At 50.7% G+C, this 27451-nt stretch overlaps 1 protein-coding gene across 2 annotated transcripts in view; it reads right to left on the bottom strand.

Annotated features, from left to right (window-relative positions):
• The window catches only part of LOC137341010 (hepatic leukemia factor-like), a 71156-nt gene that overhangs the window by 27173 nt on the left and 16532 nt on the right, over nucleotides 1-27451 (bottom strand). For both annotated transcript variants that reach the window (XM_068003832.1, XM_068003833.1), the window contains exon 2: nucleotides 13282-13623. In XM_068003832.1, coding sequence (XP_067859933.1) covers nucleotides 13282-13623 — 342 coding nt within the window. The remainder of the gene's footprint in view (nucleotides 1-13281; nucleotides 13624-27451) is intronic.

Here is a 27451-nt window from a genome sequence, read left to right as displayed (position 1 = left end):
GGGCAGCAGGCACATGGGAACAACACCACCTGCACGTTCCCCTCCAAGTCACACACCATCCCGACTTGGAAATATATCGCCGTTCCTTCACCATCGCTGGGTCAAAATCCTGGAACTCCCCTCCTAACAGCACTGTGGGAGAACCTTCACCACACGGACTGCAGTGGTTCAAGAAGGCGGCTCACCACCACCTTCTCAAGGGCAATTAGGGATGGGCAATAAATGCCGGCCTCGCCAGCGACGCCCACATCCCGTGAACGAATAAAAAAAAGTGTCAGCCATGGCCGAGTGAGAAGCACTCTCGCCCCTGAGTCAGGAGGTCGTGGGTTCGAGTCCCACTCCAGGGACTTGAACTCATAACCCAGGCTGACAATCCCAGTGCCAGTACTGAGGGAGTGCTGCACTGTCAAAGGTCCCATTTCTCAGGTGGGACATTAAACGGAGGCCCTGTCTGCCCTCAGGTGGATGTGAAAGATCCCAAGGCACTATTCAAAGAGGAGCAACAGAGCTCTCCCTGGTGTCCTGGCCAACATTCATCCCTGAACCAACATCACCAAAATCAAATTAACTGGTCATTTGCTGTTTGTGGGATCTTACTGTGCCGTGTTTCCTACATTAGAACAGTGACTACACTCCAAAAGTACTTCATTGGCTGTAAAGCACTTTGGGACATCCTGCAGTCATGATAAGATGCTTTCTCTCTTCATTAGTCGTACTCTATTCTCTCCTCATTCTGTTTTTTTCTTTCTTTCTCTCCGCATTAGTCTCTCTCCTCTTCCCTTGTCAGCAGATTGTGGGTTCAAGCCCCACTCCCGAACGGGAGTGTAATCGGGGCCAACACTTGGTAGTGCTCACCATTGGATGAGATATTAAACCGAGGCCCTGTCCACCTGTTCAGGGGGATGTTAAAGGTGAAAGAGGAGCATCCCCGTCTCCTGAACTAACACCAAAGAAAACATTAATCGTTCATAGTATCATCATAGTAGGTACAACAAAGGAGGAGGCCATTCGGCCCATCGTGCCTGTGCTGGTTCTTCGAAAGAGATATCCAATTAGTCCCATTCCCCTGCGCTTTCCCCACGGCCCCGTAAATTTTTTCCTTCAAGTGTTCATCCAATTCCCTTTTGAAAGTTATTATTGAATCTGTTTCTACCGCCCTTTCAGGCAGTGAATTCCAGATCGTAACAACTCGCTGCGTAAAAAAATGTTTCCTCATGTCGCCTCTGGCTCTTTTGCCGATCACCTTAAATCTGTGTCCTCTGGTTACCGACCCTTCTGCCACTGGAAGCAGTTTCTCCTTATTTACTCGATCAAAACCGTTCATGATTTTGAACACCTCTATCAAATCTCCCCTTAACCTTCTCTGCTCTCATTCATATCACTGTGGTTTGAGATCTTATTATGTGCAAATAGAAATTCATTGTACAAAGAGCACGGGCGACGCAGAGCGAGAGCCGCGCGCACGCAGAGCGAGAGCCGCGCGCACGCAGACACACTAGAGAGACACTGGGTTTACAGGACTGGGCTCGCTGACTTTTAGTTTGAAATCTCTCAACGAATTAGATTCTTAATTCTGATGAGTAGGGCTTGGTAGGAATGGCAAGCTGGCGCTGGCACTGTGCCGTTCTGGGGCAGGGTGAGAGAGCAGCATCGGCTTCTGCCATCCTTCCATACACAACCAGGACCCGGCTGGTAAGTGGGGCACTCCATAGAACAAAAGGCTGTGATCACCCTCTTTAACGTACTTCACCAGGCAGAGTCTCGGACATCGGATAATTATAGATAAGGATGGCCATTTGGCCCAGCTTAACTTGTCCGTACAGAAAGTAAAACCTTCAGTACCCCTTCACCCCTCACAGCATCCAAGGGCCTCACCAACACCACTCTACCCCAGAGTCCACTCCAAGGGTTGCTTACTCCATGGGTGAAGAGATTATTCTTGATATAGAATGATACAGCACAGGAGGCCATTTGGCCCATCGTGCCTGTGCTGGCTCTTTGAAAGAGCTATCCAATTAGTCCCATTCACCTGCTCTTTCCCCATCGCCCTGCAAAATTTTTCCCTTCAAATATTTATCCAATTCCCTTTTGAAAGTTATTATTGAATCTGCTTCCACCGCCCTTTCAGGCAGTGCATTCCAGATCAGAACAACTCGCTGCTTAAAAAATTTCTCCTCGTTGCCTCTGGCTCTTTTGTCGATCGCCGTAAATCTGTGTGTCCTCGGGTTACTGGCCCTTCTGCCACTGGAAATGGTCTCTCCTTATTTACCCTTATCAATACCCGTCATATCAGTTCTTTCGCAGGAAAGAGGGGGGAGGAGAAAAGAGGGGAGCGGGGCAGAGGGGGGAGGAGAAAAGAGGGGAGCGGGGCAGAGGGGGGGGGGGAAGAAGAGGGGAGCGGGGCAGAGGGGGGAAGAAGAGGGGAGCGGGGCAGAGGGGGGGGGGGGCAGAGGGGAGGAGAAAAGAGGGGAGCGGGGCAGAGGGGAGGAGAAAAGAGGGGAGCGGGGCAGAGGGGAGGAGAAAAGAGGGGAGCGGGGCAGAGGGGAGGAGAAAAGAGGGGAGCGGGGCAGAGGGGAGGAGAAAAGAGGGGAGCGGGGCAGAGGGGAGGAGAAAAGAGGGGAGCGGGGCAGAGGGGAGGAGAAAAGAGGGGAGCGGGGCAGAGGGGAGGAGAAAAGAGGGGAGCGGGGCAGAGGGGAGGAGAAAAGAGGGGAGCGGGGCAGAGGGGAGGAGAAAAGAGGGGAGCGGGGCAGAGGGGAGGAGAAAAGAGGGGAGTGGGGCAGAGGGGAGGAGAAAAGAGGGGAGCGGGGCAGAGGAGATCCCATTCAGCAACTAACATGCCTCCAGAACAGGCACTAGAATCACAGACTGAACCACAGAATTCACATTTTGATCCCTCGTAGCGACGGGGAGGGTGCGGGACTTAACCGGGGAGCAAACCATGGCGAAATAAATACCCAAGGCAGAAAAACACGAAACACTTCAGCAAAGAAAACAAGAGCACCAGCGCGGTTATGTAAAAAGGATTAAACAGTGACCCATTTTTTCTCCGAGTCACAAGATAGTTTAAAAATACTTCTCGACATTTAACCCTGAGATATAAACCTTGGGCCGATTGTTGTCCTCTTTCATCTCTAAAGCAGTGACGGAAAGAAACGAGATTTTAGAGGGGCGGAGGCCCGGGGGAGGGGTTTGAACACCAGGGGGAGGGGTTTGAACACCAGGGGGAGGGGTTTGAACACCAGGGGGAGGGGTTTGAACACCAGGATGAAGATTTTAAAATCGAGGCGTTGCCGGACCAGAAGCCAAAGTAGGTCAGCGAGTACAGGCAGGGGCGGGTGATGGGAAAACAGGACTCGGTGCGAGTTAGGACATGGGGCAGCTCTCAGTCCCAAATTGTTCCCTTAAGAGGTAGCTGATGGGACACAGAAAAGAGAAACTAGAGAATTCACCAATCACAACCCATGAAAATCAGTCACCGCTCGCCTTATTAAACATTCATTCGTGTTATTCTACGGCACTGGAAATAAAATCAGTAACACGTGAAGACCAGTTGAAAGCCCCCGTCATGTCCCACTTTCTCCACACGTGGGCCTCTTAAAGGTTCCCCCCCCCCTCCCCTCCCCGCTTCCCCTCCAGATGCGACCAACTTACTTAACAAAGCAAAGTATCCCTCCACATCTTGACATTACCAGACCAGAATAATACCAACCACAAAACAGATCCCAAAACCTCATTACAAAGAAATTACAGTAAAAAACAGGCCATTTGGCCCAACTGATCTATGCTGGAGTTTATGCACAAGCCTCCTCTCACCTTACGTCATCTCACCCTATCAGCATAACCGTCCATTCTTCGCTCCCTCATGTGTTTATCGAGCTTCCCCTTAAATGTATCTACACTATTCACTTCAACTACTCCTTGTGGGAGCGAGTTCCACATTCTCACCACTCTCTGGGTGAAGAAGTTTCTCCTGAATTCCCTATTGGATTTATTAGTGACTATCTTATATTTATGACCCCTAGTTTTGGTCTCCCCAATAAGTGGGAATATCTTCTGTACGTCTACCCTATTAAACCCTTTCATTATATTATGACCCCTAGTTCTGGTCTCCCCCACAAGTGGAAATATCTTCTCTACATCTACCCAATCAAACCCTTTCATAATTTTGAAGACCTCTATCAGGTCACCCCTCAGTCTTCTCTTTTCTGGAGAAAAAATCCCCAGCCTGTTCAGTCTTTCCTGATAATTATAACCTCTCAGTTCTGGTGTCATCTTTGTAAATTATTCTTGGAACCTTCTCCAGTGCCTCTATATCCTTTTAATAATATGGAGACCAGAACTGTTCACAGTATTTCCAGCACAGACACGATAGCCCGAATGGCCTCCTTCTGTGCCGTAAATTTCTATGATGTGGAGATGCCGGTGATGGACTGGGGTTAACAATTGGAAACAATTTTACAACACCAAGTTATAGTCCAACGATTTTATTTTTAATCCCACAAGCTTTCGGGGGCTTTCCCCTTCCTCAGGTGGTGTGGAAAAGACAATTTCGAATCCTTTGCATTTTAAGATCACAGAACAAAGCCTGGTGATTACTGCCCGTTGCCAAGGCAATCACAGTGAGCAGACAGAAAGGTGTCATCTAAAAGGCCACTGAATATACAAACCCCCCCAAAAAGAGAGAGAGAGATAAGGAAGACAGTCAATGACCCGTTATATTAAAAACAGATAACATTTGTTCGCTGGTGGGGTTACGTGTAGTGTGACATGAACCCAAGATCCCGGTTGAGGCCGTCCTCATGGGTGCGGAACTTGGCTATTAATTTCTGCTCGACGATTTTGCGTTGTCGTGTGTCTCGAAGGCCGCCTTGGAGTACGCTTACCTGAAGGTCGGTGGCTGAATGTCCATGACTGCTGAAGTGTTCCCCGACAGGGAGAGAACCCTCCTGTTTGGCGATTGTTGCGCCAAACAGGAGGGTTCCTCTTTTTTTTGGGGGGGTTTGTATATTCAGTGGCCTTTTAGATGACACCTTTCTGTCTGCTCACTGTGATTGCCTTGGCAACGGGCAGTAATCACCAGGCTTTGTTCTGTGATCTTAAAATGCAAAGGATTCGAAATTGTCTTTTCCACACCACCTGAGGAAGGGGAAAGCCCCCGAAAGCTTGTGGGATTAAAAATAAAATCGTTGGACTATAACTTGGTGTTGTAAAATTGTTTACAACAGTAAATTTCTATGGTATTGTCTAACCAAAGTTCTATACAAGTTTAACATAACTTCTCTGCTTTTCAATTCTATCCCTCTAGAAATGAACCCCAGTGCTTGGTTTGCATTTTTTTTAAGCCTTTGTTAACCTGCGTCGCTACTTTTAGTGATTTGTGTATCTGTACCTCCAGATCCCTTTGCTCCACTCCCCATTTAGACTCTTATTTTCTAAGCAGTATGTGGCCTCCATATTTCCCATACCAAAATGCTCCACCTCACATATCTATATTGAAATTCATCTGCCAAATTACACGCCCATTTTGCAAGTTTATTAACGTCGTCTTGTATTTTGTCGGATTCCTTCTCAGTATTAACTACATCCTCCCCCCAATTTGGACTGGACTGTTAGAAAGGATGAAAGAATTTTTGATTGCTAAATTCGCAGGAACACACTAATGTGCGTGTTTAATACAAACCCCACTGCCATTCTCATTCCACCTGTAAATTGCTTCATAGAATCATAGAAAGGTTACAGCACGGAAGGAGGCCATTCAGCCCATCGAGTCCGTGCCGGCTCTCTGCAAGAACAATCCAGCTAGTCCCACTCCCCCGCCCTATCCCCGTAGCCCTGCAAATTTTTTCCCTTCATGTACTTATCCAGTTTCCTTTCGAAGGCCATGATTGAATCTGCCTCCACCGTCCCCTCGGGCAGTGCATTCCAGATCCTAACCACTCGCTGTGTAAAAAAGATTTTCCTCATGTCACCTTTGGTTCTTTTGCCAATCACCTTAAATCTGTGTCCTCTGGGTCTCGACCCTTCCGCCAATGGGAACAATTTCTCTCTATCTACTCTGTCTAGACCCTTCATGATTTTGAATACCTCGATCAAATCTCCTCACAACCTTCCCTGCTCTTAGGAGAACAACCCCAGCTTCTCCAGTCAATCCACATAACTGAAGTCCCTCATCCCTGGAATCATTCTAGTAAATCTCTTCTGCACCCTCTCTAAGGCCTTCACATCCTTCCTAAAAAGTGCAGTGCCCAGAACTGGACACAATACTCCAGCTGTGGCCAAACCAGTGTTTTATAAAGGTTCATCATCACCTCCTTGCTTTTGCACTCTATGCCTCTATTTATAAAGCCCAGGATTCCATATGCTTTTTTAACCACTTTCTCAACCTGCCTTGCCACCTTCAACGATTTGTGCACATATACCCTTTAGTTTATATTGCCTCTCCTCATTCTTCCCACCAACATGTATCACTTAACACTTTTCTGCATTAAATTTCATCTGCCATGTGTCCGCCCATGCCACCAGCCTGTCTATATCCTCTTGAAGTCTATCACTATCCTCCTCACTGTTTACCACCCTTCCAAGTTTTGTGTCATCTGCAAATTTTGAAATTGTGCCCTGTACACCCAAGTCCAAGTCATTAATATCAAGAAAAGCAGAGGTCCCAGCACTGACCCCTGGGGAACACCACAAAAACCAACCGGTCACCACTACTCTCTGTTTCCTGTTATTTAGCCAATTCTGTATCCATGCTGCCACTGCCCCTTTCATTCCACGGGCTTCAACTTTGATGACAAGCCTATTATGCAGCACTTAACCAAACGCCTTTTGGAAGTCCATATACACCACATCAACCGCATTGCCCTCATCGACCCTCCCTGTTACCTCAAAGAACTCTATCAAGTTAGTCAAACACGATTTGCCTTTAACAAATCCGTGCTGGCTTTCCTTAATTAATCCACACTTGTCCAAGTGATTGTTAATTCTGTCCCGGATTATTGTTTCTAAAAGTTTCCCCACTACCAAGGTTAAACTGACTGGCCTATAGTTGCTGGGTTTATCCTTACACCCTTTTTTAAACAAGGGTGTAACATTTGCAATTCTCCAGTCCTCTGGCATCATCCCCGAATCTACAGATGTTTGGAAGATTATGGCCAGTACCTCTGCAATTTCCACCCTTACTTCCCTCAGCAATGTAGGATGCATCCCATCCGGACCGGGTGATTTATCTACTTTATGTACAGCTAGCCTTTCTAGTACCTCCTCTATCAATTTTTAGCCCATCCAGTATCTCAACTACCTCCTCTTTTACTGTGACTTTGGCAGAATCTTCTTCCTTGGTAAAGACAGATGCAAAGTACTCATTTAGTACCTCAGCCACACCCTCTGCCTAGATCTCCTTTTTGGTCCCTAATCGGCCCCACCCCTCCTCTTACTACCCGTTTATTTGCCTATAGAAGACTTTTGGATTCCCTTTTATGTTGGCCGCCAGTCTATTCTCATACTCTCTCTTTGCCCCTCTTATTTCCATTTTCGCCTCCCCTCTGAACTTTCTATATTCAGCCTGGTCCTCACTTGTATTATCAACCTGACATCTGTCACAAGCCCCCTTTTTTTCTGCTTCATCTTACTCTCTATCTCTTTTGAGTGGTCCGTGTCCTTTTCCATAGCTAATCTAAACCGTACGATACTATGATCGCTGTTCCCTAAAAGTTCTCCCACTGACACTTGCTCCACTTGGCCCGCCTCATTCCCCAGAACCAGATCCAGCAATGCCTCCTTCCTCGTTGGGCCGGAAACATACTGGTCAAGAAAGTTCTCCTGAACACACTTCAAAAATTCCTCCCCCTCTTTGCCCCTTATCGTGTTACTATCCCAGTCTGTCTTTTCTTCTTCTTTGGCAGTCCCTCAGGGTCGAGGATGACTTGCTTCCACTCCGGGAGGGTGGGTTCTGCGGTGGCTGAATAGTCCAATCCTGGAGCCGCAGACTCTGCCACAGGTGGGGCAGGTAGTGTTTAATAAGGTGGGTGGGTGAGACGCTCTGGATTCTGCGCGCTCTTTCCGCTGCTTACGCTCGGCCTCCGCGTGCTCCACGCGGTGACGCTCGAGGTGATTGGCGCCTTCGCGGATGCTTCTTCTCCAGTTTGGGCGTTCTAGGGCAAGCGATTCCCACGTGTCGGTGGGGATGTTGCATTTTTTTGTAGGGAGGCTTTGAGAGTGTCCTTATAGCGTTTCCTCTGCCCTCCTAGTGATCGCCTGCCATTGCGGAGCTCGGAGTAGAGCACTTGTTTAGGGAATCTTGTGTCGGGCACGCGGACAATGTGGCCCGCCCATCGCAGCTGGTTGAGCGTGACCAGTGCCTCGATACTGGGGATGTTAGCCTGGGAGAGAATGGTCACGTTAGTGGATTTGCAGGATTTTGCGGAGGCAACGTTGGTGATATCTCTCCAGGGATTTGAGCTGTACATTGTCCATGTTTCTGATGTGTACAGGAGGGCGGGGACCATGAGCTTGGTGCTGGATTTGAGAACTCGGTCTTCGAACACTCTGTTCCTCAGGCGTCCGAAAGCTACACCGGCCCATTGGAGTCGATGTTGAATTTCATTGTCGATGTCTGCTCGCACCGAGAGGAGGCTCCCGAGGTATGGGAAATGATCCACGCTGTCCAGAGGCTCACCGTGGATCTTGATGGTTGGGGGACAGTGTTGTGTGGCGGGAGTGGGCTGGGAGAGGACCTTTGTTTTCCGGATGTTTAGCCTGAGGCCCATTCTCTCATACGCCTCGGTGAATGCGTCGACGATGGTTTGTAGCTCGGCCTCTGAGTGCGCGCACATGCTGGCATCGTCTGCGTACTGCAGCTCGATGGCAGAAGTCGGGGTGGTCTTGGTTCTGGCCTGGAGGCGTCGAAGGTTGAACAGTTTCCCACCTGTCCTGCAGGTTAGCTCCACTCCGGCGGGGAGCTTCATGGTGATGGGGTGGAGCGTTGCAGCGAGGAAGATGGAGAAGAGCGTTGGTGCAATGAGGCAGCCCTGCTTGACCCCAGTTTGCACTCGTATTGGGTCTGTGGTGGATCCGTTGGTGAGGATCACGGCTCGCATGTCATCGTGGAGCAGGCGGAGAATGGTGACGAATTTCTGCGGGCAGCCGAATTTGAGGAGGATGCTCCACAATCCCTCACGGTTGACAGATTCGAAGGCCTTTGCGAGATCAGTCTATATTAGGATAGTTGAAGTCCCCCATTATTACTACCCTAAGGCTCTTGCACATCTCTGTAATTCCACTGCAAATTTACTCCTCTATATCCTGCCCTCTAGTTGGTGGCCTATAGAATACACCCAGTAGTGTAATGACACCTCTATTGTTTCTTAACTCTAACTAAATAGATTCTGACTTTGACCCCTCCAGGACATCCTCTCTCTCCAGTACTGCAATATTCTCCCTAATTAATACTGGAAATCCCCCCCCAAACCTTTCTTTCCTTCCCTTTTCTTTCCTGAACACCTTGTATCCAGGAATATTTAGTACCCAATCCTGCCCTTTTTTGAGCCACTTCTCTGTTATCACCACAACATCATATTCCCTTGTGGTTAATTGCACCTGCAGCTCACCAATCTTGTTTACCACGTTTCGTGTGTTTACACACATGCACTGCAAACCTACCTTAGACTATCTTGTATTCTCTCTTAGTCTGATCCCACCTAATACTGTACTATTTCTTACTCTAGTGCTATCTGTCTTTCCCAATACTTTGTGCATCTTGTTTCTCCTTTCCAATGCTACATCCTGGTGCCCATCCCCCTGCCAAATTAGTTTAAACCCCCCCACAGCACTAGTGAACGTCCCCGTGAGGACATTGGTCCCAGCTCTGCTGAGGTCCAACCCATGCGGCCTGTACCAGTCCCACCTCCCCCAGAACTGGTCCCAATGCCCCAGGAATCTAAAGCCCTCCCTCCTGCACCATCTCTCCAGCCACGCATTCATCTGCTCTATCCTCCTATTTCTACACTCACTAGCGCGTGGCACCAGGAGTAATCTGGAGATTACTACCTTTGAGGTCCTGCTTATTAATTTCTCTCTTAACTCCCTAAAATCTTCTTGCAGGACCTCATCCCTCTTTCTACCTATGTCATTGGTACCGATATGGACCATGACCTCTGGCTGTTCACCCTCCCCCTTCAGAATGTTCTGCAGCCGCTCAGTGACGTCCTTGACCCTGGCACCAGGGAGGCAACATACCGTCCTGGAATCAAGTCTGCAGCCGCAGAAACGCCTGCCTGTTCCCCCAACTATTGCTCTCCTGACCTTTCTCCTCCCCTCCTGTACAGCTGAGCCACCCACGGTGCTATGGACTTGGCTCTGGCTGCGCTCCCCAGAGGAACCCTCTCCCTCACCAGTATTCACCAGCTTGTGTCTCTGGTACTTGTGAATTACTTGTGTCTCAAACTTGAGAAATAAGCTCAGTAACTTCACTAGATGGGCACAGTAGTGTCGTGGTTTCGGTACTGAACTCGTGAATTCATAGTGCGACCACAGCAAGTTGTGAAATTGATTTCAATGATAATCTGGGGATAGCAGAAAAACTGACCATGTAAGTTGCTGGATTGTCCCAAGAACCCAACTGGTTCGCTGATGTCCTCCAGGGGAGGGAACATAGTCTTTATCGGTCTGTGACTTTCAATCCACACTACATGGTTGACTTAGTGTCCTCACTATGAAGACCTGCCAGCAGTTCCACCATCCCTTATGATGTGTGTGTAACCACAACACATAAATGCAAGTTGTTGTTGTAGTAGTAGTACAACATGTAACTAGTGTGAAAAGATTCCTTGCCATGAAAGAACGGCTCTTTTCTTCCCTCCTGCCTCTTTGTAACTCACTCAGTGGGTGAGCTTGGACAGTCAGTGTGAAGATAGGCCTAATTTGCTGTAGATACTCAGTAAGAACCCTGGGATGTTGGTCACAGTGGGGGGGCGGAGGGGGATCTGTGCAATCGCTTTGTGGCAAGTCGGGATTGTTGATTTGATCTCATCGTTGATCACTAACTACCAACAAATTTATAACATTAGTAAAGTTTAAGGAGCAGGCTCAAAGGGCCTGCTCCTGCTCCTATTTTCTATGTTACTAACTTTATAAATTGGCTTGCAAGTCCCTTTATCAGTTAATTACAGATCTATTTAAACTCTTTGTGCCTGACTTTAAAAGGGGTCTTGAAGCCTTTTGAAAAAAAGTGTCCCAATAACGAGACTTTTTAAAAAGGAAACTTTGGTTTAAATGGATGGAACATTTATAGGAAAACAAATTCAAGGAAAAGCTGGTTTTCTGACCTCTCTCACTTCTAGCCTCTCCCTCCCTCCCCATCACAAACCTTCTTGTCACTTTCTATTTTGTCAATTTAATTATAGTCATCATCCCTCTGGACTTTTCTCTCGCGCTGCAAATCGCGCCCCCCCGATCCTCCAGACTCTCCCTCCTTCCAGCGTCCTCACAAACTCAAGAAAACGAGACTCTTCACACCGTCTCCTCCCCGAACTCATTCTTTCAAACCTGTGCAACTCCTCACCTCCCTCGGTCTTCCCTTCCTCCGACAATCTTCAGGCTTTTAAACCCAAGCTTAGCTCCGGGCCCCCGCACGCCTCGCGCCCCCCGGGCCTCCGCGCGCCTTGCGGCTTTGCACTTGTTTGGGTCTTTGCCCTCAGGTTGGAAGGCCTCTAATGCATTGCATCAGCTGTTCTAAGACAGCAGTCGATTCACACCATTGGTAACGTTTTTTCTGATGCTCTGCGTAAGTTGGAAAACATTAAACACACCCAATAGTCCGTGGTCTGCAGTTGCCGAGACTTTTGTGCAAAAATATATTTCATTGAGGGACATCTTGAAAGATTTGAGTCACAACATTACAGACGTAAAAAGCAGCGACTGTAATAAACTGTATCAACTGACACAGCAAAACATAGGAACAGGAGGAGGCCATTCGGCCCCTCAAGCCATTCAATTAGCTCATGGCCGATCTGCACCTCAACTCCATTTACCCGCCTTTGCTCCATATCCCCTGATACCCTGACCTAACAAAAAAAAAATCTATCGATCTCAGTTTAAACAGGGGCAGACCAGGTTAAACATGCTCCTCACACTCTGAGTGATCAGGTAAATTCACGTCATACCGAGTGGATCAAAGGACACACTGAGCATACTTACCAGAAGACCCGTGCTACTGATACTGACTCCCGACAGGGAGATCAGCTCGAACCCAAAGGTGAGGCTGGATAAAATTCATCCGAAAGCAGGGGGAGCTGTTGCTGCTCACATGGGACCCGCGAGATTCAAAACTCAGCTTCAGCCGTGGGCTTGCCCAGGATTTAACTGTGATAAAATCTAAGTTCGGTTTTGGGGGGTGGGGGCGAGGAATTGCGTCCTGCGTAAATACATCAAAATGTAATCACCAAAAACTCCACAGGTTGCAGTACCTCGTAACAAAACGATTTCCTCCGATTTCAAGACAAACATTTGCTATATTGTGACGTACTTTCAGGGGTGTCTTTATCTGTGTGATCCCCGAGCTGATTGAGGGGCCTTGGCCCGTATTTCAAACTGAGTCTGCATGTTTATTTACAAAGTTAACAGCCTGCTCCCCAATCCCCACAGGTGAAGAGCTTGATGCAAATGTACATTATATACAGGCACAAAGGTTAATTGCTAAGCCTGTGCTCTATACTCTCAGTCAATATCTAAACCAGTAGCTTCAGGCCAGCAATTCCCCTTGCTGTGGGGAGAGAGAGAGAGAGACCAGAGTGTGTCAGGAATGGCAACTCTTGCCTCGGAGTCAGAAGGTCGTGGGTTCAAGCCCCACTCTGGAGACTTGGGCTGACACTCCCAGTGCAGTACTGAGGGAGTGCTGCACTGTCAGAAGTGCCGTATTTCGGATGAGACGTTAAACCGAGGCCCCGTCTGCCCTCTCAGGTGGATGTAAGAGATCCCATGGCCACTATTTGAAGACATGGTGAGTTCTCTGGGGTGTCCTGGCCAACATTTATCCCTCAACAAAGATCACTTAAAAAAAAATTATCTGGTCATTATCTCATTGCTGTTCGTGGGATCTTGCTGTGCGCAAATTGGCTGCTGCGTTTCCCACATTACAACAGTGACTACATTTCAAAAAAGTACTTCATTGGCTGTAACACGCTTTGGGGCGTCCTGAGATTGTGAAATGCGAGATCTTTAGCATTTAATCAGAGTAACAGCTGCTGAGGGAAGGGATGTACAGGTTGCTGAGGGACTCGAGGTTACCTGCTCTGACAGGGCTCTGGAGGAGGTTCTGAGGGGCGAGGCCCAGTTGCACAGAGGTGCTGGCCCGGCTGAGGTCCATGGGAGGTCCTTGGGAGGCAGCAGGCTGCTGCAGGGGTGGGTGCTGGCTGGGCTCCGGCTGCTGCTGCGGCTGCTGTGACGGACTGGGTGGGATTCCGTTCTCAGACAGGAACTCCTCCAGATCCATGTACTCCAGCTGGAAAGTGTCTCCGTCGTAAGGCAGCGTCTTGTCCCACAGCGTGGGTCCCAGGAAGGCCGACTGCGGGACAGTGCTTCCGGCTGCTTCATCCTCCAGCTGCTTTTCCTTCTCCTCTTTGTTAAAACCTTCGAAGATGCAAAGACAATACCTTAGTCACAAATAAAAAAAAACAACTCAAGCGGCCAAAGAATAAAGTGCACATTTCTTGTCGAGACCCACAGTTCCCCTCCCGACTGCCCTGCCCCTGCTGACTCACACTGAGGGACAATTCCAGGACCAGCAACCCTCTGGGACCTCCAAAAACAAAAAAAAAAGGATTTCCTCCAAGCACAAGGCTCCAACAAGTTGCAATTCCTGGCAGACTATTTGACCACACAGGGTACAACAAGCGAGCAAGATCCAGAAAGAGGCACTGGACAGTGGTCAGGAATGGGAGCCCCATCTGATGTCCCCCACCTCCTCAGACCTAGGGCACTGAGGATAATCGCAGCTTCTCCAATGAGATCATTCCCCCTCCATGTGGTTCAATCCGGTGCCAGCTAAGCCATCAAGGAGCCATTTTTAATTTAAGCCTTTCCCGATCCCATCGAATGACTGAGAACGTACAGCACAGAAACAGGCCATTCGGCCCAACTGGTCCATGCCAGTGTTTATGCTCCGCACGAGCCTCCTCCCACCCGACTTCATCACAACCGATCAGCACGGGAAACATGTCCTTCCTTACGATTATACTCGAGGAACCTTTAACCCAACGTGACCAGAAAGTGATTGATCATCGTCATGTGCTCCTCCCCATTATCTCCACAGTGCAAGAGGGCCGAATCTCTCATCTATCTCAATATGTTGGCTCGACATTTCACAGCTCCAATTCATTTCTTATTTTAAACAAATCTACTTTGGAGAAATAGCAGATTCATGAACATAAAGAATGAAAGTTTTTGTTCTTTGCCAATACAATGGGATGGGAAACAAACCAGACACAGGCACCCTTTCATTATTAGGGTTAGGGGAATCGGCACGAAGGGCAGAGGGACTGACCACCTGGTACTGGGGTCACAGGGGCTATATTAGGATCACACTGTATTGTAGGGTGACGGTCCTGCATTGGGATCACACTGTATTACAGGGTGACGGTCCTGCATTGGGATCACACTGTATTACAGGGGGACGGTCCTGCATTGGGATCACACTTTATTACAGGTGGACGGTCCTGCATTGGGATCACACTGTATTACAGGTGGACGGTCCTGCATTGGGATCACACTGTATTACAGGGGGACGGTCCTGCATTGGGATCACACTGTATTACAGGGGGACGGTCCTATATTGGGATCGCACTGTATTATAGGGGGACAGTCCTGTATTGGGATCACACTTTATTATAGGGGGACGGTCCTGCATTGGGATCACACTATTACAGGGGGACGGTCCTATATTGGGATCACACTGTATTATAGGGGGACGGTCCTGCATTGGGATCACACTTTATTACAGGTGGACGGTCCTGCATTGGGATCACACTGTATTACAGGTGGACGGTCCTGCATTGGGATCACACTGTATTACAGGGGGACGGTCCTGCATTGGGATCACACTGTATTACAGGGGGACGGTCCTGCATTGGGATCACACTATTACAGGGGGACGGTCCTATATTGGGATCACACTGTATTATAGGGGGACGGTCCTGTATTGGGATCACACTGTATGACAGGGTGATGGTCCTGTATTGGGATCACACCGTATTACAGGGTGACGGTCCTGTACTGGGATCACACCGTATTACAGGGTGACGGTCCTGTACTGGGATCACACTGTATTACAGGGTGACGGTCCAGGATCACACTGTATTACAGGGTGGTGGTCCTGTATTGGGATCACACTGTATTACAGGGTGACGGTCCTGTATTGGGATCACACTGTATTACAGGGTGACGGTCCTGTACTGGGATCACACCGTATTACAGGGTGACGGTCCTGTACTGGGATCACACTGTATTACAGGGTGACGGTCCAGGATCACACTGTATTACAGGGTGGTGGTCCTGTATTGGGATCACACTGTATTACAGGGTGACGGTCCTGTATTGGGATCACACTGTATTACAGGGTGACGGTCCTGCACTGGGATCACACCGTATTACAGGTTGACGGTCCTGCACTGGGATCACACTGTATTACAGGGTGACGATCCTGCACTGGGATCACACTGTATTACAGGGTGACGGTCCTGTACTGGGATCACACCGTATTATCGGGTGACGGTCCTGTATCGGGATCACACCGTATTACAGGGTGACGGTCCTGTATTGGGATCACACTGTATCACAGGGTGACGGTCCTGTATTCGGATAACACTGTATTACAGGGTGACGGTCCTGTATTCGGATCACACTGTATTACAGGGTGACGGTCCTGTATTCGGATCACACTGTATTACAGGATGACGGTCCTGTATTCGGATCACACTGTATTACATGGTAATGGTCCTGTATTGGGATCTCACTGTATTACAGGGTGACGGTCCTGTATTCGGATCACACTGTATTACAGGGTAATGGTCCTATATTGGGATCACACTGTATTACAGGGGGACGGTCCTGTATTGGGATCACACTGTATTACACGGTGAGAGAACTGTATTGGGATCTCACTGTATTACAGGGTGACGGTCCTGTATTCGGATCACACTGTATTACAGGGTGACGGTCCTGTATTCGGATCACACTGTATTACAGGATGACGGTCCTGTATTCGGATCACACTGTATTACAGGGTAATGGTCCTGTATTGGGATCTCACTGTATTACAGGGTGACGGTCCTGTATTCGGATCACACTGTATTACAGGGTAATGGTCCTATATTGGGATCACACTGTATTACAGGGGGACGGTCCTGTATTGGGATCACACTGTATTACACGGTGAGAGAACTGTATTGGGATCTCACTGTATTACAGGGTGACGGTCCTGTATTCGGATCACACTGTATTACAGGGTGACGGTCCTGTATTCGGATCGCACTGCATTATAGGGTGACGGTCCTGTATTGGGATCGCACTGTATTACAGGGTGACGGTCCTGGATTGGGATCGCACTGTATTACAGGGTGACGGTCCTGGATTGGGATCGCACTGCATTACAGGGTGACGGTCCTGGATTGGGATCGCACTGCATTACAGGGTGACGGTCCTGTATTGGGATCGCACTGCATTATAGGGTGACGGTCCTGGATTGGGATTGCACTGCATTACAGGGTGACGGTCCTGTATTGGGATCACACCGTATTACAGGGTGACGGTCCTGTATTGGGATCACACCGTATTACAGGGTGACGGTCCCGTATTGGGATCACACCGTATTACAGGGTGACGGTCCCGTATTGGGATCACACCGTATTACAGGGTGACGGTCCAGGATCACACGGTATTACAGGGTGACGGTCCTGTATTGGGATCACACTGTATCACAGGGTGACGGTCCTGTATTGGGATCACACTGTATTACAGGGTGACGGTCCTGTATTGGGATCACACTGTATTACAGGGTGATGGTCCTGTATTGGGATCACACTGTATTACAGGGGGACGGTCCTGTATTGGGACCACACTGTATTACAGGGGGACGGTTCTGCATTCGGATCACACTGTATGACAGGGTGACGGCTCTGTATTCGGATCACACTGTATTACAGGGTGACGGTCCTCTATTGGGATCACACTGTATTACAGGGTGACGGTCCTGTATTGGGATCACACTGTATTACAGGGTGACGGTCCTGTACTAGGATCACACTGTATTACAGGGGGACGGTCCTGTACTAGGATCACACTGTATTACAGGGGGACGGTCCTGTACTAGGATCACACTGTATTACAGGGGGACGGTCCTGGACTAGGATCACACTGTATTACAGGGGGACGGTCCTGTACTAGGATCACACTGTATTACAGGGGGACGGTCCTGTACTAGGATCGCACTGTATTACAGGGCGACGGTCCTGTATTGGGATCGCACTGTATTACAGGGCGACGGTCCTGTATTGGGATCGCACTGCATTACAGGGTGACGGTCCTGTATTGGAATCGCACTGCATTACAGGGTGACGGTCCTGTATTGGGATCGCACTGTTGTATAGGGTGACGGTCCTGTATTGGGATCGCACTGTAGTATAGGGCGACGGTCCTGTATTGGGATCGCACCGTATTACAGGCTGGTGGTCCTGTATTGGGATCACACTGTATTACAGGGTGACGGTCCCGTATTGGGATCACACCGTATTACAGGGTGACGGTCCCGTATTGGGATCACACCGTATTACAGGGTGACGGTCCCGTATTGGGATCACACCGTATTACAGGGTGACGGTCCCGTATTGGGATCACACCGTATTACAGGGTGACGGTCCCGTATTGGGATCACACCGTATTACAGGGTGACGGTCCCGTATTGGGATCACACCGTATTACAGGGTGACGGTCCCGTATTGGGATCACACCGTATTACAGGGTGACGGTCCCGTATTGGGATCACACCGTATTACAGGGTGACGGTCCCGTATTGGGATCACACTGTATTACAGGGGGACGGTCCTGTATTGGGATCACACTGTATGACAGGGGGACGGTCCTGTATTCGGATCACACTGTATGACAGGGGGACGGTCCTGTATTCGGATCACACTGTATTACAGGGGGACGGTCCTGTATTCGGATCACACTGTATTACAGGGTGACGGTCCTGTATTCGGATCACACTGTATTACAGGGGGACGGTCCTGTACTAGGATCACACTGTATTTCAGGGGGACGGTCCTGTACTAGGATCACACTGTATTACAGGGCGACGGTCCTGTACTAGGATCACACTGTATTACAGGGCGACGGTCCTGTATTGGGATCGCACTGCATTATGGGGTGACGGTCCTGTATTAGGATCGCACTGTAGTATAGGGCGACGGTGCTGTATTGGGATCGCACTGCATTATAGGGTGACGGTCCTGTATTGGGGTCACACCGTATTGCAGGGTGGTGGTCCTGTATTGGGATCACACCGTATTACAGGGTGACGGTCCCGTATTGGGATCACACCGTATTACAGGGTGGCGGTCCTGTATTGAGATCACACTGTATTACAGGGTGACGGTCCCGTATTGGGATCACACCGTATTACAGGGTGACGGTCCCGTATTGGGATCACACCATATTACAGGGTGACGGTCCTGTATTGGGATCACACCATATTACAGGGTGACGGTCCTGTATTCGGATCACACTGTATTACAGGGGGACGGTCCTGTATTCGGATCACACTGTATTACAGGGGGACGGTCCTGTATTCGGATCACACTGTAATACAGGGGGACGGTCCTGTATTTGGATCACACTGTATTACAGGGGGACGGTCCTGCATTCGGATCACACTGTATTACAGGGCGACGGTCCTGTATTCGGATCACACTGTATTACAGGGCGACGGTCCTGTATTCGGATCACACTGTATTACAGGGTGACGGTCCTGTATTCGGATCACACTGTATTACAGGGGGACGGTCCTGTATTCGGATCACACTGTATTACAGGGGGACGGTCCTGTATTGGGATCACACTATATTACAGGGGGACGGTCCTGTATTGGGATCACACTGCATTACAGGGGGACGGTCCTGTATTGGGATCACACCGTATTACAGGGGGACGGTCCTGTATTGGGATCACACCGTATTACAGGGGGACGGTCCTGTATTGGGATCGCACTGCATTATAGGGTGACGGTCCTGTATTGGGATCACACTGCATTATAGGGTGACGGTCCTGTATTGGGATCGCACTGCATTATAGGGTGACGGTCCTGTATTGGGATCGCACTGCATTATAGGGTGACGGTCCTGTATTGGGATCGCACTGCATTATAGGGTGACGGTCCTGTGTTGGGATCGCACTGCATTATAGGGTGACGGTCCTGCATTGGGATCGCACTGTAGTATAGGGTGATGGTCCTGTATTGGGATCACACCGTGTTACAGGGTGACGGTCCTGTATTGGGATCACACTGCGTTACAGGGTGACGGTCCTGTATTGGGATCACACTGCATTATAGGGTGACGGTCCTGTGTTGGGATCGCACTGCATTATAGGTGACGGTCCTGAATTGGGATCACACCGTGTTACAGGGTGACGGTCCTGAATTGGGATCACACCGTGTTACAGGGTGACGGTCCTGAATTGGGATCACACCGTGTTACAGGGTGACGCTCCTGTATTGGGATCACACCGTGTTACAGGGTGACCGTCCTGTATTGGGATCACACTGTGTGACAGGGTGACGGTCCTGTATTGGGATCACACTGTATTACAGGGTGACGGTCCTGAATTGGGATCACACCGTGTTACAGGGTGACGGTCCTGTATTGGGATCACACCGTGTTACAGGGTGACGGTCCTGTATTGGGATCACACCGTGTTACAGGGTGACGGTCCTGTATTGGGATCACACCGTGTTACAGGGTGACGGTCCTGTATTGGGATCACACTGTGTTACAGGGTGACGGTCCTGTATTGGGATCACACTGTGTTACAGGGTGACGGTCCTGTATTGGGATCACACTGTGTTCCGGGGGGACGGTCCTGTATTGGGATCACACTGTGTTACAGGGTGACGGTCCTTTATTGGGATCACACTGTGTTACAGGGTGACGGTCCTGTATTGGGATCACACTGTGTTACAGGGTGACGGTCCTGTATTGGGATCACACTGTGTTACAGGGTGACGGTCCTGTATTGGGATCACACTGTGTTACAGGGTGACGGTCCTGTATTGGGATCACACTGTGTTACAGGGTGACGGTCCTGTATTGGGATCACACTGTGTTCCGGGGGGACGGTCCTGTATTGGGATCACACCGTGTTACAGGGTGACGGTCCTGTACTGGGATCACACCGTGTTACGGGGCGACGGTCCTGTACTGGGATCACACTGTATTACAGGGGGACGGTCCTGTATTGGGATCACACTGTGTTACAGGGGGAAGGTCCTGTATTGGGATCACACTGTATTACAGGGGGACGGTCCTGTATTGGGATCACACCGTATTACAGGGGGACGGTCCTGTATTGGGATCACACCGTATTACAGGGGGACGGTCCTGTATTGGGATCACACCGTATTACAGGGGGACGGTCCTGTATTGGGATCACACCGTATTACAGGGGGACGGTCCTGCATTGGGATCACACCGTATTACAGGGGGACGGTCCTGCATTGGGATCACACCGTATTACAGGGGGACGGTCCTGCATTGGGATCACACCGTATTACAGGGGGACGGTCCTGTATTGGGATCACACCGTATTACAGGGGGACGGTCCTGTATTGGGATCACACCGTATTACAGGGGGACGGTCCTGCATTGGGATCACACCGTATTACAGGGGGACGGTCCTGTATTGGGATCACACTGTATTACAGGGGGACGGTCCTGTAATGGGATCACACCCTATTACAGGGGGACGGTCCTGTATTGGGATCACACCGTATTAGAGGGGGACGGTCCTGCATTGGGATCACACCGTATTACAGGGGGACGGTCCTGTATTGGGATCACACCGTATGACAGGGGGACGGTCCTGTATTGGGATCACACCGTATGAGATGGGGACGGTCCTGTATTGGGATCACACCGTATTACAGGGGGACGGTCCTGTATTGGGATCACACCGTATCACAGGGGGACGGTCCTGTATTGGGATCACACCGTATCACAGGGGGACGGTCCTGTATTGGGATCACACCGTATCACAGGGGGACGGTCCTGTATTGGGATCACACTGTATGACAGGGGGACGGTCCTGTATTGGGATCACACTGTATGACAGGGGGACGGTCCTGTATTGGGATCACACTGTATGACAGGGGGACGGTCCTGTATTGGGATCACACTGTATGACAGGGGGACGGTCCTGTATTGGGATCACACTGTATGACAGGGGGACGGTCCTGTATTGGGATCACACTGTATTCCAGGGGGACGGTCCTGTATTGGGATCACACTGTATTACAGGGGGACGGTCCTGTATTGGGATCACACTGTATTACAGGGGGACGGTCCTGTATTGGGATCACACCGTATTACAGGGGGACGGTCCTGTATTGGGATCACACCGTATCACAGGGGGACTGTCCTGTATTGGGATCACACCGTATTACATGGGGACGGTCCTGTATTGGGATCACACCGTATCACAGGGGGACGGTCCTGTATTGGGATCACACCGTATCACAGGGGGACGGTCCTGTATTGGGATCACACCGTATCACAGGGGGACGGTCCTGTATTGGGATCACACCGTATCACAGGGGGACTGTCCTGTATTGGGATCACACCGTATGACAGGGGGACGGTCCTGTATTGGGATCACACCGTATTACAGGGTGACGGTCCTGTATTGGGATCACACCGTATCACAGGGGGACTGTCCTGTATTGGGATCACACCGTATTACAGGGGGACGGTCCTGTATTGGGATCACACCGTATCACAGGGGGACGGTCCTGTATTGGGATCACACCGTATTACAGGGGGACGGTCCTGTATTGGGATCACACCGTATTACAGGGGGACGGTCCTGCATTGGGATCACACTGTGTTACAGGGGGACGGTCCTGTATTGGGATCACACCGTATTACAGGGGGACGGTCCTGTATTGGGATCACACCGTATTACAGGGGGACGGTCCTGTATTGGGATCACACTGTGTTAGAGGGGGACGGTCCTGTCCTGGGATCACACTGTGTTACAGGGGGACGGTCCTGTATTGGGATCACACTGTGTTACAGGGGGACGGTCCTGTATTGGGATCACACTGTGTTACAGGGGGACGGTCCTGTATTGGGATCACACTGTATTACAGGGGGACGGTCCTGTATTGGGATCACACCGTATTACAGGGGGACGGTCCTGTATTGGGATCACACCGTATTACAGGGGGACGGTCCTGTATTGGGATCACACCGTATTACAGGGTGACGGTCCTGCATTGGGATCACACCGTATCACAGGGGGACTGTCCTGTATTGGGATCACACCGTATTACAGGGTGACGGTCCTGTATTGGGATCACACCGTATCACAGGGGGACGGTCCTGTATTGGGATCACACCGTGTTCCAGGGGGACGGTCCTGTATTGGGATCACACCGTATTACAGGGGGACGGTCCTGTATTGGGATCACACCGTATCACAGGGGGACGGTCCTGTATTGGGATCACACCGTATCACAGGGGGACGGTCCTGTATTGGGATCACACCGTATCACAGGGGGACGGTCCTGTATTGGGATCACACCGTGTTACAGGGGGACGGTCCTGTACTGGGATCACACTGTGTTACAGGGGGACGGTCCTGTATTGGGATCACACTGTATTACAGGGGGACGGTCCTGTATTGGGATCACAACGTATTACAGGGGGACGGTCCTGTATTGGGATCACACCGTATTAGAGGGGGACGGTCCTGTATTGGGATCACACCGTATTACAGGGGGACGGTCCTGTATTGGGATCACACCGTGTTACAGGGGGACGGTCCTGTATTGGGATCACACCGTGTTACAGGGGGACGGTCCTGTATTGGGATCACACCGTATCACAGGGGGACGGTCCTGTATTGGGATCACACCGTATCACAGGGGGACGGTCCTGTATTGGGATCACACCGTATCACAGGGGGACGGTCCTGTATTGGGATCACACCGTATCACAGGGGGACGGTCCTGTATTGGGATCACACCGTATTACAGGGGGACGGTCCTGTATTGGGATCACACCGTATCACAGGGGGACTGTCCTGTATTGGGATCACACCGTATTACAGGGGGACGGTCCTGTATTGGGATCACACCGTATCACAGGGGGACGGTCCTGTATTGGGATCACACCGTATCACAGGGGGACGGTCCTGTATTGGGATCACACCGTATCACAGGGGGACGGTCCTGTATTGGGATCACACCGTATCACAGGGGGACGGTCCTGTATTGGGATCACACCGTATTAAATGGGGACGGTCCTGTATTGGGAACACACCGTATTACAGGGGGACGGTCCTGTATTGGGATCACACCGTATTACAGGGGGACGGTCCTGTATTGGGATCACACCGTATTACAGGGGGACGGTCCTGTATTGGGATCACACCGTATTACAGGGGGACGGTCCAGTATTGGGATCACACCGTATCACAGGGGCACGGTCCTGTATTGGGATCACACTGTGTTCCAGGGGGACGGTCCTGTATTGGGATCACACCGTATTACAGGGGGACGGTCCTGTATTGGGATCACACCGTGTTACAGGGGGACGGTCCTGTACTGGGATCACACTGTGTTACAGGGGGACGGTCCTGTACTGGGATCACACTGTATTACAGGGGGACGGTCCTGTACTGGGATCACACTGTGTTACAGGGGGACGGTCCTGTATTGGGATCACACTGTATTACAGGGGGACGGTCCTGTATTGGGATCACACCGTATTACAGGGGGACGGTCCTGTATTGGGATCACACCGTATTACAGGGGGACGGTCCTGTATTGGGATCACACCGTATTACAGGGTGACGGTCCTGCATTGGGATCACACCGTATCACAGGGGGACTGTCCTGTATTGGGATCACACCGTATGACAGGGTGACGGTCCTGTATTGGGATCACACCGTATCACAGGGGGACGGTCCTGTATTGGGATCACACTGTGTTACAGGGGGACGGTCCTGTATTGGGATCACACCGTATTACAGGGGGACGGTCCTGTATTGGGATCACACCGTATCACAAGGGGACAGTCCTGTATTGGGATCACACCGTATTACAGGGGGACGGTCCTGTATTGGGATCACACCGTATTACAGGGGGACGGTCCTGTATTGGGATCACACTGTGTTAGAGGGGGACGGTCCTGTCCTGGGATCACACTGTGTTACAGGGGGACGGTCCTGTATTGGGATCACACTGTATTACAGGGGGACGGTCCTGTATTGGGATCACACTGTGTTACAGGGGGACGGTCCTGTATTGGGATCACACTGTATTACAGGGGGACGGTCCTGTATTGGGATCACACCGTATTACAGGGGGACGGTCCTGTATTGGGATCACACCGTATTACAGGGGGACGGTCCTGTATTGGGATCACACCGTATTACAGGGTGACGGTCCTGCATTGGGATCACACCGTATCACAGGGGGACTGTCCTGTATTGGGATCACACCGTATTACAGGGTGACGGTCCTGTATTGGGATCACACCGTATCACAGGGGGACGGTCCTGTATTGGGATCACACTGTGTTCCAGGGGGACGGTCCTGTATTGGGATCACACCGTATTACAGGGGGACGGTCCTGTATTGGGATCACACCGTATCACAGGGGGACGGTCCTGTATTGGGATCACACCGTATCACAGGGGGACGGTCCTGTATTGGGATCACACCGTATCACAGGGGGACGGTCCTGTATTGGGATCACACCGTATCACAGGGGGACGGTCCTGTATTGGGATCACACCGTATCACAGGGGGACGGTCCTGTATTGGGATCACACCGTGTTACAGGGGGACGGTCCTGTACTGGGATCACACTGTGTTACAGGGGGACGGTCCTGTATTGGGATCACACTGTATTACAGGGGGACGGTCCTGTATTGGGATCACAACGTATTACAGGGGGACGGTCCTGTATTGGGATCACACCGTATTAGAGGGGGACGGTCCTGTATTGGGATCACACCGTATTACAGGGGGACGGTCCTGTATTGGGATCACACCGTGTTACAGGGGGACGGTCCTGTATTGGGATCACACCGTGTTACAGGGGGACGGTCCTGTATTGGGATCACACCGTATCACAGGGGGACGGTCCTGTATTGGGATCACACCGTATCACAGGGGGACGGTCCTGTATTGGGATCACACCGTGTTACAGGGGGACGGTCCTGTATTGGGATCACACCGTATCACAGGGGGACGGTCCTGTATTGGGATCACACCGTATCACAGGGGGACGGTCCTGTATTGGGATCACACCGTATCACAGGGGGACGGTCCTGTATTGGGATCACACCGTATCACAGGGGGACGGTCCTGTATTGGGATCACACCGTATTACAGGGGGACGGTCCTGTATTGGGATCACACCGTATCACAGGGGGACTGTCCTGTATTGGGATCACACCGTATTACAGGGGGACGGTCCTGTATTGGGATCACACCGTATCACAGGGGGACGGTCCTGTATTGGGATCACACCGTATCACAGGGGGACGGTCCTGTATTGGGATCACACCGTATTACAGGGTGACGGTCCTGTATTGGGATCACACCGTATCACAGGGGGACGGTCCTGTATTGGGATCACACCGTATTACAGGGGGACGGTCCTGTATTGGGATCACACCGTATAACAGGGGGACTGTCCTGTATTGGGATCACACCGTATTACAGGGGGACGGTCCTGTATTGGGATCACACCGTATTACAGGGTGACGGTCCTGTATTGGGATCACACCGTATCACAGGGGGACTGTCCTGTATTGGGATCACACCGTATTACAGGGGGACGGTCCTGTATTGGGATCACACCGTATCACAGGGGGACGGTCCTGTATTGGGATCACACCGTATCACAGGGGGACGGTCCTGTATTGGGATCACACCGTATCACAGGGGGACGGTCCTGTATTGGGATCACACCGTATCACAGGGGGACTGTCCTGTATTGGGATCACACCGTATTAAATGGGGACGGTCCTGTATTGGGATCACACCGTATTACAGGGGGACGGTCCTGTATTGGGATCACACCGTATTACAGGGGGACGGTCCTGTATTGGGATCACACCGTATTACAGGGGGACGGTCCTGTATTGGGATCACACCGTATTACAGGGGGACGGTCCAGTATTGGGATCACACCGTATCACAGGGGCACGGTCCTGTATTGGGATCACACTGTGTTCCAGGGGGACGGTCCTGTATTGGGATCACACCGTATTACAGGGGGACGGTCCTGTATTGGGATCACACCGTGTTACAGGGGGACGGTCCTGTACTGGGATCACACTGTGTTACAGGGGGACGGTCCTGTACTGGGATCACACTGTGTTACAGGGGGACGGTCCTGTTTTGGGATCACACTGTGTTACAGGGGGACGGTCCTGTATTGGGATCACACTGTATTACAGGGGGACGGTCCTGTATTGGGATCACACCGTATTACAGGGGGACGGTCCTGTATTGGGATCACACCGTATTACAGGGGGACGGTCCTGTATTGGGATCACACCGTATTACAGGGTGACGGTCCTGCATTGGGATCACACCGTATCACAGGGGGACTGTCCTGTATTGGGATCACACCGTATGACAGGGTGACGGTCCTGTATTGGGATCACACCGTATCACAGGGGGACGGTCCTGTATTGGGATCACACTGTGTTACAGGGGGACGGTCCTGTATTGGGATCACACCGTATTACAGGGGGACGGTCCTGTATTGGGATCACACCGTATCACAGGGGGACAGTCCTGTATTGGGATCACACCGTATTACAGGGGGACGGTCCTGTATTGGGATCACACCGTATTACAGGGGGACGGTCCTGTATTGGGATCACACCGTATTACAGGGTGACGGTCCTGCATTGGGATCACACCGTATCACAGGGGGACTGTCCTGTATTGGGATCACACCGTATTACAGGGTGACGGTCCTGTATTGGGATCACACCGTATCACAGGGGGACGGTCCTGTATTGGGATCACACCGTATCACAGGGGGACGGTCCTGTATTGGGATCACACCGTATCACAGGGGGACGGTCCTGTATTGGGATCACACCGTATCACAGGGGGACGGTCCTGTATTGGGATCACACCGTATCACAGGGGGACGGTCC

The sequence above is a fragment of the Heptranchias perlo genome, chromosome 23, assembly GCF_035084215.1.
Source record: "Heptranchias perlo isolate sHepPer1 chromosome 23, sHepPer1.hap1, whole genome shotgun sequence".
NCBI lineage: Eukaryota > Metazoa > Chordata > Chondrichthyes > Hexanchiformes > Hexanchidae > Heptranchias > Heptranchias perlo.
The sequence above is the reverse complement of the archived record's forward strand: the minus strand, read 5'-3'. Positions and strand labels throughout refer to the sequence as shown.